This window comes from Ahaetulla prasina, chromosome 1, assembly GCF_028640845.1.
Source record: "Ahaetulla prasina isolate Xishuangbanna chromosome 1, ASM2864084v1, whole genome shotgun sequence".
Classification (NCBI taxonomy): Eukaryota; Metazoa; Chordata; class Lepidosauria; order Squamata; family Colubridae; genus Ahaetulla; species Ahaetulla prasina.
In genome coordinates, this window is record NC_080539.1 from 306,159,643 (window position 1) to 306,172,429 (window position 12,787).

Below are 12,787 nucleotides of genomic sequence, written 5' to 3' on the forward strand. Positions count from 1 at the left end.
ATCCAAGAGTTCTGAAGAAGAGGTGCAGGGCACTGGGTACTAATAATTGGCTAACCCTCCCTCCCTCCCTCCTAACTTATCCTTTTTCAATTCTCCTGACAGCAGTTATCTCTTGGCAAAACAAGTGGCTGGAACCAACCCATTACCAGTAATATATGGCTCAATATATCGCAGAGAAAGGTATGGCTTTTCTATACCAGGGGTCCCCAACCCCCAGTCCTTGGCCCAGTACCAGTCAGCAGCCTGTTGGGAACTGAGCCATGGAAGCAACAGGTTCCATTTGTGCAAGCAGCAGGTGTGTGCCTGAAACCATTCCCTCCCCCACCCCCACCCCGCTGCCGGTTCACAGAGCCGAAAAGGTTGGGGACCTCTGTACTATACGAAAAGCAGCATGTACAACAATAAAGCAGACACTAAGAAAAAATTGCATTACTTCGCTTTTTTAAATAACTAAAGGCAATCAGTCAGCTAAATATTACTGCTACTAAGATAAAAATAATACTCTAGTTAGCCCATAGTTACCCATTACCCAGTAATATCCAGATTTTTTCCCCGAAGAATGTATAAGCTTCACTATAAATTTCTAACGTCTTTGTTTATCTCATAAGCGTCATGAACCAGTAAAATAATAAATTTGAGGAGTTTTAAGAGTTTTACTGTCATGCCTGCTTTATTCTACATTAGTGTACAAATTTTAGACTTCCTTATAATTAGTTCCTTACCTGAGAAAGTTGATACACTGTTGGGCATTTCTTTTGCCATGAATTTTGACTGTCAATAAACTGAAAGATAAGCTTATGCACTAGTTTTGCAGTAGGCGCAGCTTTTGTTTCTGGAAAAAACATCAAGTAAAAAAACTATCAAAAATTATAGTTATATTTAAATCATTTCATGTTATTTTATTTATTTATTAATCACATTTATGTGGCTGCCCATCTAACACAGTGACTCCTGGTGGAATATAACAACTGAATAAAATAACAGATAATGTTTTAATCATTAATACACTATGCACATGTCTCTTTTGTATAGTTTTACCAAGAACCTGTGCATTATTAGTTACTTGTAAAATCTTTCATTTCCTCACAACTTTGGCTATTATTTTCCTAATGCTAAGAATATACTGCAGAAGAAATTAAAATTAGAAAGCAAAGATTCCTGATACCAGCCTGTTTTTCCTAGTTTCTTCCATTTCAACAATATGTTTCTCATGAAGCTCTGTGTATTCCTTAAGATCATAAAATATTGCAATCTTACCGTCCAATAACGTTTCAAAATTCAGACTAACAACCTCCCAGCAGAACTTGTTTTGGAAAGTAGCATCATCTACAAAAAAGCACACACAGTGTGAAGCACATCTTCAAAATGAGGTTACTCCATTTCTAGTAATGTATAGTTTGTATTACAAATAGTATGACTTAGGGTGATGTGTGAATCAGGTTTATTCACTTCTGAATAAACTGGATAACCTCCTATACATATTTCCAATATTGAGGAATATGTATATGGAGAGGCAACTTGTTATGTCAGCCTCTACCCTAAAGCCGTCCAGTTTAGACACCCTCTGATCATTCAGTACAATCTATCCTTCTAGTGCAAAATGTTCCATTACAGTAAAAAACACAATTTCACAAAATAGTGGTACATTATACCACTATTTTGTGAAATAATGTATTTTGTAATATAATATATAATAATATATAATAATGTAATATATTTTGTAATATAATGTATTGTGAAATAATATATTTTGTGAAATAAATATTTTGTACATAATGAACAGTTAAATTCAAATAATTTTAAACAGTTTTTATAGAAGTGCCATAGAAGGCTGGTAAAAGTTCTTGCTATTTTGCAGCTTACCTAAGGGCTGTTTAAATCCCACAGTGAGCTCAATAGAATCATAAAGGAAAGTAAATACTGCCTGGTGATCATTCCATTCCTTTATTACCCACTCCGAGAAGCTGCAAGAAGAAAACATTACACAATCACAGATTAATTGAAGAGAAAATATTAGAAAGACAAGATATACACATATATTAATATTTGCTATTAATAATCTTTCCACTTTTGGAAAGTGAAGTGTTTCTATACTAGGCTGCTAGTGCTGCTAATATTAATCAGTTCTGTATTTCTTTAAAATCCTTTTTTTCTTTGGGAGAAAAAAGATTTAAAAAATAGGTTCCAAATGGAAGAGGAATCTTCATTCCAGGAAGGAATCAGAATTCTTTAGTCAAAGTTTTGTGCAGAAGCTCCAAAAGAAACTCAGACTTCCACAAATTAAGAGAGAACTTCTAGCAATATCAGTGTCTCTTTAATTATAAGATTAAATCAATTAGATTGATCTCGTGGTTAAGGCACTGATTAGAAAACGAGGGATGATGAGTTAAAGGCCCACCTTTGTTATGAAAGCCACCTGGGTGACCTTGGGCCTCTCAGCATAACCCACCTCGCAGGATTGTTGTTGTGGGGAAAAGAGGAAAGTGTGTTGAATATATTTGCTGCCTTTTGTTATTTGTAAAAATAGTAAAGGCAGGATACAAATAAAATAAAAATAACATAAAATGAACACTGTCAGTTAACTTCAAAACTATGTAGAGACTTGCCTATATTCACATCCCCACCTAAATACTGAAACAGAGAACTTTGTCTTTTAACTATTATTGGCAAACTCATGAGTTTTATTTTTCTAGACTATTTTATCAACATCAAATAGTTTTTTAGAGTGAGTAATTATATTGTCATCCCTCAATGAAAATGAACAGTAGTCATGAAATAATCGAATAAAACTTTAGACAATTCTCTGTCAATTGAGACCATTTTGTGATCACAGTTAAGTTCCCAAAGGGACAGCTTCAGGGGTGAAATGCTCCTGGTTTGGACTGGATCACCGATCTGGTAGTGATGGTGGCAGGTGGTTTGGAGAACCAGTAGCAAAAATCCCCCTCCTCCCTCCCATGCCCAGCTGAGCCACGCGATCATCAGAGCCTTTTTTTTTTACTTTTAAAAGCATTTTTTCTACAACCTCTTCGGCCAAAGAGGTTGTAAAAAAAAATGCTTTTAAAAGGTAAAAAAAAAAAGTCTCTGACGATCACAGCTGAGCTGGGTGATCTTCAGAGGCTTTTTTTTTAGTTTTAAAAGCAATGCTTTCAAAAGTATAAAAAAGATTGCGTGCCACAGCTGATCACCCCCCCGCATGCTGTTTTACTTACTGCATGCCTCCTTTTGGCATGCACTGCGTGTGCGCACCTCACATTTGGTGCCTGGTGTGTACTGTGCATGCGCATGCAGCACGCATGCACAGCCAGCAAACTAGTAGTAAACTGGTTCAGATTTCACCACTGGACAGCATATATTGGGACAGGTCTAATTAGAGGATGAATGGCATTACAAGAAATGTAAGAAGAAAGAAATTGCAAGAAATTAATTTACTTACTTGTATTTCTCTGTAAGTTCTTGGCAACTTCTTACGTCTCTTTGAAGCTGGTTGATTTCAGAAGTTATCTGTTGTTTTTTATCACTAAGATCTGATTGGTCTCTGCAAAAATGCAACATGTGAATAAAATAGTGGTGTTGAAAGGCGACATATTTTATAGGTTGCAAATATGGGGTATTTTGGTGTTAAATATTACCTTTGAAGATTATCTTCTTGGGATTTGTAATTTTCTAGTTCTAAAATTAAAGAAAAATACTTTTAAAATCTAATCTCTAAATCTAATAAATAAAGCTATTTATTCTAATTAAACACATCTAGTCCCAAATAATTCTATTTTTCCTTCCAAGATAAAATTATTGGAACTTCCACGCAGCTGTAATTTCCATTCCATTCTCCAATCCCTCAAAAGCAGGTGATGCTAATATGCAATTGTGTTCTTGCCTGCTAATTTTGTGCAATGCTAAGAACAAGTGTCCCATCCTAAGCAGCTCCAGGACTTGAAAAGAAAAAGATTATTTCACTTTCCCCACTCCAAGGGACACAACATAAATAAAATAGCTTGCCTATCCTTACTTCATAATTGTATGAGTCACCTGCAAAAAATATTCTGAGTGATTATTAAAGGGTGGGCAGGGGGACCAAATCCTGAAAGATCTGCTAGGACAACTTAACTTCAGAAGACAATGTGAAATGACAGTTCTTGCAAATAGGAAATAGACCATCCACAAACTCAACAGAGCTGCAACATTTCAAAGGAAATATTAATTTTTCTATATTTAAATATAAAGCAGCTAAGTCAGAAATAAATTAGTTCAACCTGGTGCGGTGGAAAGGGTACCCCCTATAGAGGCCTCCTGGGTGGCAGAGAAGGAGTCTGGGTGGCAGAGTACCCCGACTACTCCAAAAGTACCACAGAACCTATCTCCACAAACCAGGGGGGAGGGATGGAATCCAGGCACCCATGACAAGCGACCGTGATTAATATATGTGTGCTTACTGTCTTCCAGGTGTGGTCCTGGAAGGGGGAGCTGCCTGTCAAACCCCAAACCGTTTGCCATACCTGGGGTGGGGGGGTGGGGGGAGGGAGGAATTGGAGAGCGAGGCAGCAGGAACAGCTGAGCGGCGGCTTGCCAGGCAGTGGCTCGGACAGCGACAAGTTTTACAGCTGGGACAGCTTCAGCTTCTACCGGGTACAGCATGGTTTAGCAGCAATGGCACCAATGGCGACATTACCGCATGCACAGCTGACCAGAGGCCTCCCGGAACCCAGCTGGCTGGCGCCGGATGCAATGGCATAACGAAGTGGCAGTAGGCTACAGGCCAGAGGATAGACCGGGGCACCAGATGATGGGAGATGACCGAGCTGCCTACTGTAAAGGAACTGGATGCTGACGACGAATGGTGGTTGAGTGGGTGGGGCTGAGGGTATGGTCCCACCTTCAAAAAGTACTGGGAGGTGGTAGCTCCCAGCGCTGACTTTACAACAGACTATTGTTACATACTCAATTTGTGCCAGGGCTCCGGCCTGAATAAACCCTAATTCTACAGTTCCAGAGCGTGTTTGCTTCTGTGTTAACCAGGCTTGGAGATTTGGACAGTTAAGAGTAAGAGAGGTAAACTCTGGCTAACAATGCATACTCTGCTAGCAAACAGGTATCAGTAGATTTCATGTACTTCAAATATTCCCCGTATAAACTCTATGTAGGAATGTCATCACAGTTTACTTTATCAGGTTTATATGATTCCAATAATCAAGAGATTCTGAATGGTTTACACTCTTATCATATGTAGACTAGATTAAAACAGCAAAAATAATCAAACAATAATTTCAACTAAAATATTTCTGTTAAGAAATTATAAAAGGCATATAATCACACAGGAGGAATACTATTAAAATAATATAATCTTTATTTTTAAGTAGTAATGGAACCCAATGTTCTTGTTTGCCTGAAATGTTTTTATAAAAGAACACTATTATGTCACCCTCATCTATTGAAAATTAATTCTGAATCTTTTATCTAACTAAAACTAACTTTTATTTAACTAAAAAAGCCTACTTACCTCTCTCAATATGTTTTACTTTGGTTTCATGTTCCTCCGTGGCATAATTGGCAACCAACTCAGAATCATCCAGAGTAGCAGTTTCTAAAAATCAGGTAATGTTTAACAAAGTCATGTATCCAAAACTATCAACGAGTTTAGTAGAAAATGCATTTTGTAAAATTAATATGCTTCCAATTTTGAAGTTTATACCCCAGAAATTGAGTAGTTTAGTAACTAAACAAAAATGCTAAAATGCTCTGGTAAGTATAAATTATAGATACAGCTTTTATTTTTACTATATTGCACCTACAGTTTGATATAATTCCAATTAAAAAAAGCAAGACTTCCAACTAGTGATCATATTGCATTGGTTTCAGGAGGATTGATGCACACTTATATCACTGCAACATAGAAACTAATTTTAGTAAACAATGGTTTACAATCCCTCAAAAACTTAATGTTTGTGCATTCCATCTTAAAAACAGGCAGGTCAGATGCAGGCTTAATATTATTGGGGATGGAGTGAGTCTGGTACATTGTGATGTTATTGTGGTGTTACATCGGATCAAAAACTAACCTTTAAAAGACATTGTTGCAATTTAAAGCAAAAGAACACTACTCTCAATAATCTCCTTAGAAAGTTGGCTAGAACCACTTAAGTGCCCACTCTACTACTCTGCAAATGACTGCCCTTGCATTGTTGTTTGTCAAGATAATATGCTTTCCCTGTCTGAGGCTACTTTGTGCATGCTACCAGATAGATAGGGAGCCTAGCGATATGTGTTACATAGTTACTGGGTGTTTGCACCCCACCCCTCTTGATAAACTATGTATCGGGGGGGTGGGGTGTGAATAGCCCCACCAGATGTTAGGAGTGTGGCATGAGACCTGGACTAAGGAAAGGTGTTATGTGATCTGGCACAGCCATTATGTGGCCAAATACCCTCTATAAAAAGATTGAAATCAAAGTTTTTTAAGACAGAAATCGTTACTACACCTCAAACAGAAAGATTAAAAAGATGGAAATCTCAAGTAACTGGATAGCTGAGCTACCTGGAGATGTGGAGAAGGAGTGGACGGTCTGGAGGTGTTTAAACAGACTGCACATTGGTTTCTCTAGAACTAAAGATTACATGGGAAAATGGGAGTTTCTCCTTGAGGATGAGGATATTCACTGCAAATGTGCCACTATTCAGACAAGTATCCATCTTTTATAGTGCCCTCTGGGACCAACTTGCACACAGAATGACTTGCTGATCGGAAATATCTCTGCCATTAATTTGGCCTAGTATTGGACTAGAATTATATACATCCATATATTATTAAAGTTTTTAAATATTAAATTAATAATTTCTCCTTTTCTAGTTCCTGCATTTCTGATACCAGACAAGATAAGAAACTAATTTCACAAGAAGTTTCATTTATAAATAAGGTAGTTCACCTATCGTTAATAATATTCAGAGAAGCCAAAGATAATATAATCAAAACATTCATTTTACAGATCACATCTAGTTACACATATCCTTTTCTTGAATTCCTTTATCTTTTAAAAACAGTATCAGTTTGATGAATTATTTAAAAAATCAGATTGTAGTGTCTTTCTGTCGGTCAGTCTACCTACCCACCTATCATATCAGCATCATGAGACACAATGAAAATTAATCAGCATATCACAATGCAGATTAAATAAACTGAAGTCATGATTTTTCAATTTCCTCATTATTATCTGCCATAGTATGTGCAACTTTAGTAAAATAGTTCATTTGAACTAAGTGCTGAACTTGTGGATAATCTGTGTAGCCTATCAATGATAAAGTGATCAGAAACTCAGAAACAGTATTTTTGTCATGCTTAAATTCCAGACTAATTATAAGATCCAATACAAATGGGTGAGATTAAAACATCAAATTTATAAAGAATCAAAGTCTTTCAAAATCTATTGTTATTCTTCTTCCCACTTGTTTGCTCATTCTATTTGGTGTTGAACAAACAGTATGTCTAAATTGCTCAGTTTTGAACCAGCTAAATATAATAGCCATGATTCTTTTGTCTTTTCTATTTCATAAAGAAAATATAAACAAAGGTTAGGCCATAAACCTTATGGAAACCATACATTGTGCCAAATTCTTGTAATTTTTATTGCAACAGAAGTTTGCTATAAAGTCTGAATTGTCTAAAATTTTTTCAAAGTTGTACCTTTCTCCAGAGCAAAAAGACAGCTATCCATTTCTTTCAGAAGTTCATCCATTTTAGCTAATCTTGATTGTAGTTTTTCACATTGCAGCTTATATAATAAAGAACATACTTTTTATGTGTAATGTAATATTTATATTATAGTAAATCTAAATTTAATATTGATTAATACCATCTAATAACGTTTGTTTGCTAATCCCAAAATAAAAAATGTAATCATATTCAGTTATTACATAAACTGTGGAGTGATGTATCAAGCAAAAGACAGATCTGACACACATACATATTTAATGGCTGTATAATCAGAGTTTCCACTCTATTCATCATATGCAAAATGAAAATGGTAATGTCCATTGTTTAATATACTTTTTACTGACATATTAAAAATTAAGAAAACAAAGGATTTGCTACACTTTTTGTTACATTATTTAGAGAAGATTAAAATGAGTTTTGTACTATTATGGGAAGAGAAAAGCTAACAATGAACAATGCTAGTAATAATGTAAATAATTGTAGTAGGTCATCCACATTATATATCATTGCAAGTTTAAATTTAGATGTTAATTGTATTGTGCAATTCATCTACATGAATTGTGCATTTCTATTTTATTCTTTGTTGAAGATATTTAAAAAATACTAATTCCAATTAAGGAGTATTGAGCTATATTACATATTATTTGCAAATAAATTTACAATTTACTCAAGTTACATTTTATTTGGGACAAGGTAATTTGAATTCAAATCCTTGCTCAGATATAAATTTCATCTTGGAATAGTCAGCAACTCAGATTATACAAATGTTAAACCACAATGTTTGTTTTTGCTTGTTTTTCTAGGAACAAGCTATTACATTTCAGACTACCTTATAAAATTACACTATAAAGGAAAAAAGATAACTTATAAGGAGGGCAAAAATACAAAAATAGAATTCTTAATAATTAAAATTTTCAACAGTTATATCTCATTGGTTACCATAAATAATTTACCTTTGCATGGTGCACCAATTTCCCATATAAGTTTGCTTTTCCTCTGTGTGCAAGAACTTTACTTTTCTTGGTGAAACGGGATTTCATTTTGTTCAGCTCAGCACCAAAACCACTCAGCTGCAATGAAATTAAACTTTCCTTAGCTTTGCTGATAATTCATCAGCAGCATGCCACACTCACAATGGATTGAATTCAAATGTTGGTCACATCAAACAGCTATCAGAAACAATTTTTCTTATCCACCTTTTTCCAAAACACTTGTTTTGAATTCCCAAATGTAGTATTGATTGAATTGGTGGAATCTCCTGAATTAACTTTATCATATAGACGATTTGGAAACAAGAGGTCCATCATAATCTTCTGTTCAATTTCTAAGGATACTCCCAGCCTCATTTCAATCAATCAATCAGAATAGAGCTGGTAGAGACCTTGGAGGTCTAGCCCAATCCCCTCCTCAAGCAGGGGACACTACACAATTTGAGACAAGTGGCTATCCAGTCTCTTCTTAAAACCTTCCAGTTATGAAGCACCCAAACCTTCTGAAGGCAAGTTGTTTCACTGGTTAATTGTTCTCACTGATTAGTTTCCATCCATTGTTTCTTGTCTTGCCTTCTGATGCTTCGGAAAACAGGTTGACCCCCTCTTCTTTGTGACAGCCTCTCAAATACTGAAATATTGCTATCATGCTACCTATCACTTCAACATCTCTATCCTATTTTAAAAAATCTCCTTAGTAGCGTTTTTCTGGAAGACTTTTGTGGAATTGATAAAGGCATCTGCTTCTACAAGTCCTATTAAAAGCATCCAAATTTCTCATCTGCTAAATAATGAAATGTTCTAAATGTTCTAAAATGTTTAATACCTTTGAAAAAGGAATTCATTTTAGTATTTACAGAGCATTATAATACCACTCTGCCTAAAAAGAGGTCTGAGAATAGTACAGTTTGGGTATAGATTTTTTCAAAGGCTTTCAGTAACTAATTATACTGATTTGGGCACTATGTTCACATTATTCTTCAGCTGGCTATTGCCCTGATGTTCCCCTTCTACTATCAAAGCTCCTCCTTTACTAATTTTACTTAGTCATCTACTTCAATTAAAGTTATACTTCCTTTGTTCTGTAAACAGACAGAATAGAGGGTTGTTTTGTTCTGGATTTGACTGAAATACATATGTTCCAGAAAAAAAGCCAAAACCAAAACATTTCCTTGGTGATATATGGGGACATCAGTGGCAACAACTGAAGAGAAGCAGGAATCTATGGGTCTGGAAGCCTGTTCTTATTGTTTAAATCACTGAATTAAGGAACAGGTTAATATACAGATAATCCTTGATTTACAACCATTTATTTAATGACAGTTTGAAGTTACAATAGCCTTGGAAAAAGAGTAAAGTGCTCCAACAAGCTTACTGAAAATAAAATGTCTTGACACATTTTAAATTTTTATTTAAAATTATTCAACCTAAAAGAATAGCCCATTTATCAATTAAGAATGAGCATTTACATATTGATTTCATTTATATAAAACTATTTTTAAGCAATTTCTATACAAAGTGCCATTGAAAAATAACCAAATATTCATAAATTAAGATAAGTTATTGATATATCCCAATCATTATAATTAAGCAGAATAAGTCAGTTGTCAATACCTCTTCCTTTGAACAAGTTTTCATTACTTCCCAAAAACTTTTATTCATATTCACCAGAGGTTTATCTTGGTCAGCTGCATGAAGTTTTAATCTGAAATACAAACAAACATCTGTGCTAGTCTGCTTATAGAAAGCAGAAATAACTTGGCTGGGATCCAGTAAAACAAAGGGTGGCTATATCAGCTTTTCCTGCAGTAGCCCTGCAACATTTTCAGGGATTTTTAAAGAAAGGTTTCAGATATCCTAATATAAACAGCTTGAAAAAGTTGTTGGGGGCTCTTCTCTATTTAATTATACACATAAAGCTTTCTAATGCTTCCAAGAAATGCTTATTTGGATCTCTCGACTTTGTGTCACAGAGATGTGGTGGACTGCACTCATAATGTTTAATGATACTTACCTCTATTTTCACTCACTTCTGCTTTGTCTACATGTCTAAACACAAAAAAACTGTAGAACTATTCACAGAACAGAACCATGATGATTATTAATAGACATATTACATTACTCTTGTAGTCAGCTCTAATTTTGAGGATTTTTACAAAGGCGTCTTTACTGGACGTCTACTATACAGCAAGAAAGCAGGCTTTTCGGAGGGCAGCACATTTGTGATTATGGGATATTTTTTAAAAAAAATAAATAAATGTCCAGTTTCTGCATTGCAACTGTTCAATTTTTCTCGGGGATTTTGTCTAAAGCCATAGTGTGCTGCATAGCAATCAATCCATAGGCAGTAAATAATTTACAGTTCAGATTTGCTCTCCTATCCTTGCTTTAGTGACATTATTAGAAGTGCAACTATGGGATAAAAAAAGCTAAATATACAGGTAGTCCTCAAATAAGCATTTGTTTAGTGACCGTTCAAAGTTATAATGGCACTGAAAAAAGTGACTTCTGACCGGTTTTCACACTTAGACCATGCAGTATCCCCATGGTCACATGAGCAAAATTTAGACGTTGGCAACTGGCATGTATTTAGGACCATTGTATTCGCCTGGGGTCATGTGATCAACTTTTGTGATCTTCTGACTAGCAAAGTCAATGGAGAAGCTAGATTCACTTAACAACTGTGTTACTGACTTAACAACTGCAGTGATTAGCTTAACAACTGTGGCAAGAAATGTACAATGGACAAAAACTCACTTAACTGTTTTGCTTAGTAATAAAATATGGCATTAGTCAAGGGCCACCTGTGGAGAAGATATTGTCTTTCTGTATGCAGAAACCCCCAGAATCTAATAGAGATATTATTCTATGCACAAAATATTCCACACACAGAAAAAGAGAGTTTTGTGGTCTATGTCCAAACTGAGACATGTGTTTTGGGGCACTTTGTTCTGTAAACAGACAGAATAGAGGGTTGTTTTGTTCTGGATTTGGACTGAAATACATATGTTCCAGAAAAAAAAAAAGCCAAAACCAAAACGTTTCTTTGATGATATATGTGGACATCAGTGGCAGCAGCTGAGGAGAAGCAGGAATCTAGGGGTCTGGAAGCCTGTTCTTACTACTTAAATCACTGAATTAAGGAACAGGTTAATATACAGGTAATCCTTGATTTACAACCATTTATTTAATGATGGTTTGAAGTTACAACAGCCTTGAAAAAAATGATTTATGATCTGCCCTCAAAGTTATGACCATTGTACCACCCCTATGGTCACATGATCACAATTTGGATGCTGGGCAACTGGGTCACATTTATGATGGTTGCATCATCTTGTAGCCACATGATCGCAATTTGCAAACTTCCCAAACAGCTTCTGAAAAAGCAAAGTCAGTTGGGAAAGCTGAATTCGCTGAAGGACCATGCGATTTATTTAATGACCACATGATTTGCTAAAGGACTGCAGTAAAGATGGTTGTAATATCGGGTTTGGTCATATGATGACTCGCTTAATGACCACATTGCTTAGTGACTAAAATTCAGTTCCAAGTTGTAATTGTAAATCAGGGATTACCTGTGCTTGTTTAATATATTGGCTGTAAAAGCAACGCCTGTAAAACAAAAAGAAAGGCGGAAGTAGTAGAGAAGACAAAGTTGCTGGAAAGCTCAATGTACAGGCAGGTCAGTGGAACAGGCTGTGCTGGCACACTGGCAATGCCTGAGCTGAGGCGGGAAAAGAAAAGCACTGTCAGAAAGTGGGGAAGGTGAACTGGTGCAGATGCCAAGAAAAAGAGCAGGAGGGGACACAGGGACTGACATGCATCAGCCTTGCAGTACTCATCTCATCAAATCGGCCAGGATCCCTTTGGATATTCTTTTGGCTATAAACTGCAAAAATCAAAACATTCCAGGCTTTGGATGGTCAATCCAAAACGAATAGAAGTAGAACTTTATTTGTGTCCAGAGCAAAACAGTCTCCATTTAATGCACAGCTCTACTTTGTAATCTTTTTTATAACAGTTCGTAAGTATTTCTGAAAGAATTACAATGCACACATTAAAGTGATCAACTGATATCAGGAATATTGCAGTT

At 35.7% G+C, this 12,787-nt stretch overlaps 1 protein-coding gene across 3 annotated transcripts in view; it reads right to left on the reverse strand.

Annotated features, from left to right (window-relative positions):
* The window catches only part of KNL1 (kinetochore scaffold 1), a 38,332-nt gene that overhangs the window by 4,463 nt on the left and 21,082 nt on the right, over window positions 1-12,787 (reverse strand). For 2 of the 3 annotated variants that reach the window (XM_058162087.1, XM_058162088.1), the window contains exons 15-23: window positions 10,309-10,399; window positions 8,659-8,775; window positions 7,676-7,763; window positions 5,498-5,581; window positions 3,633-3,672; window positions 3,437-3,538; window positions 1,864-1,964; window positions 1,258-1,326; window positions 723-832 (exon numbers count right to left, since the gene is read on the reverse strand). In XM_058162087.1, coding sequence (XP_058018070.1) covers window positions 723-832; window positions 1,258-1,326; window positions 1,864-1,964; window positions 3,437-3,538; window positions 3,633-3,672; window positions 5,498-5,581; window positions 7,676-7,763; window positions 8,659-8,775; window positions 10,309-10,399 — 802 coding nt within the window. Of the gene's footprint in view, window positions 1-722; window positions 833-1,257; window positions 1,327-1,863; window positions 1,965-3,436; window positions 3,539-3,632; window positions 3,673-5,497; window positions 5,582-7,675; window positions 7,764-8,658; window positions 8,776-10,308; window positions 12,729-12,787 lie in introns of those variants that run through there. The other variant, XM_058162089.1, reaches the window with a different exon arrangement.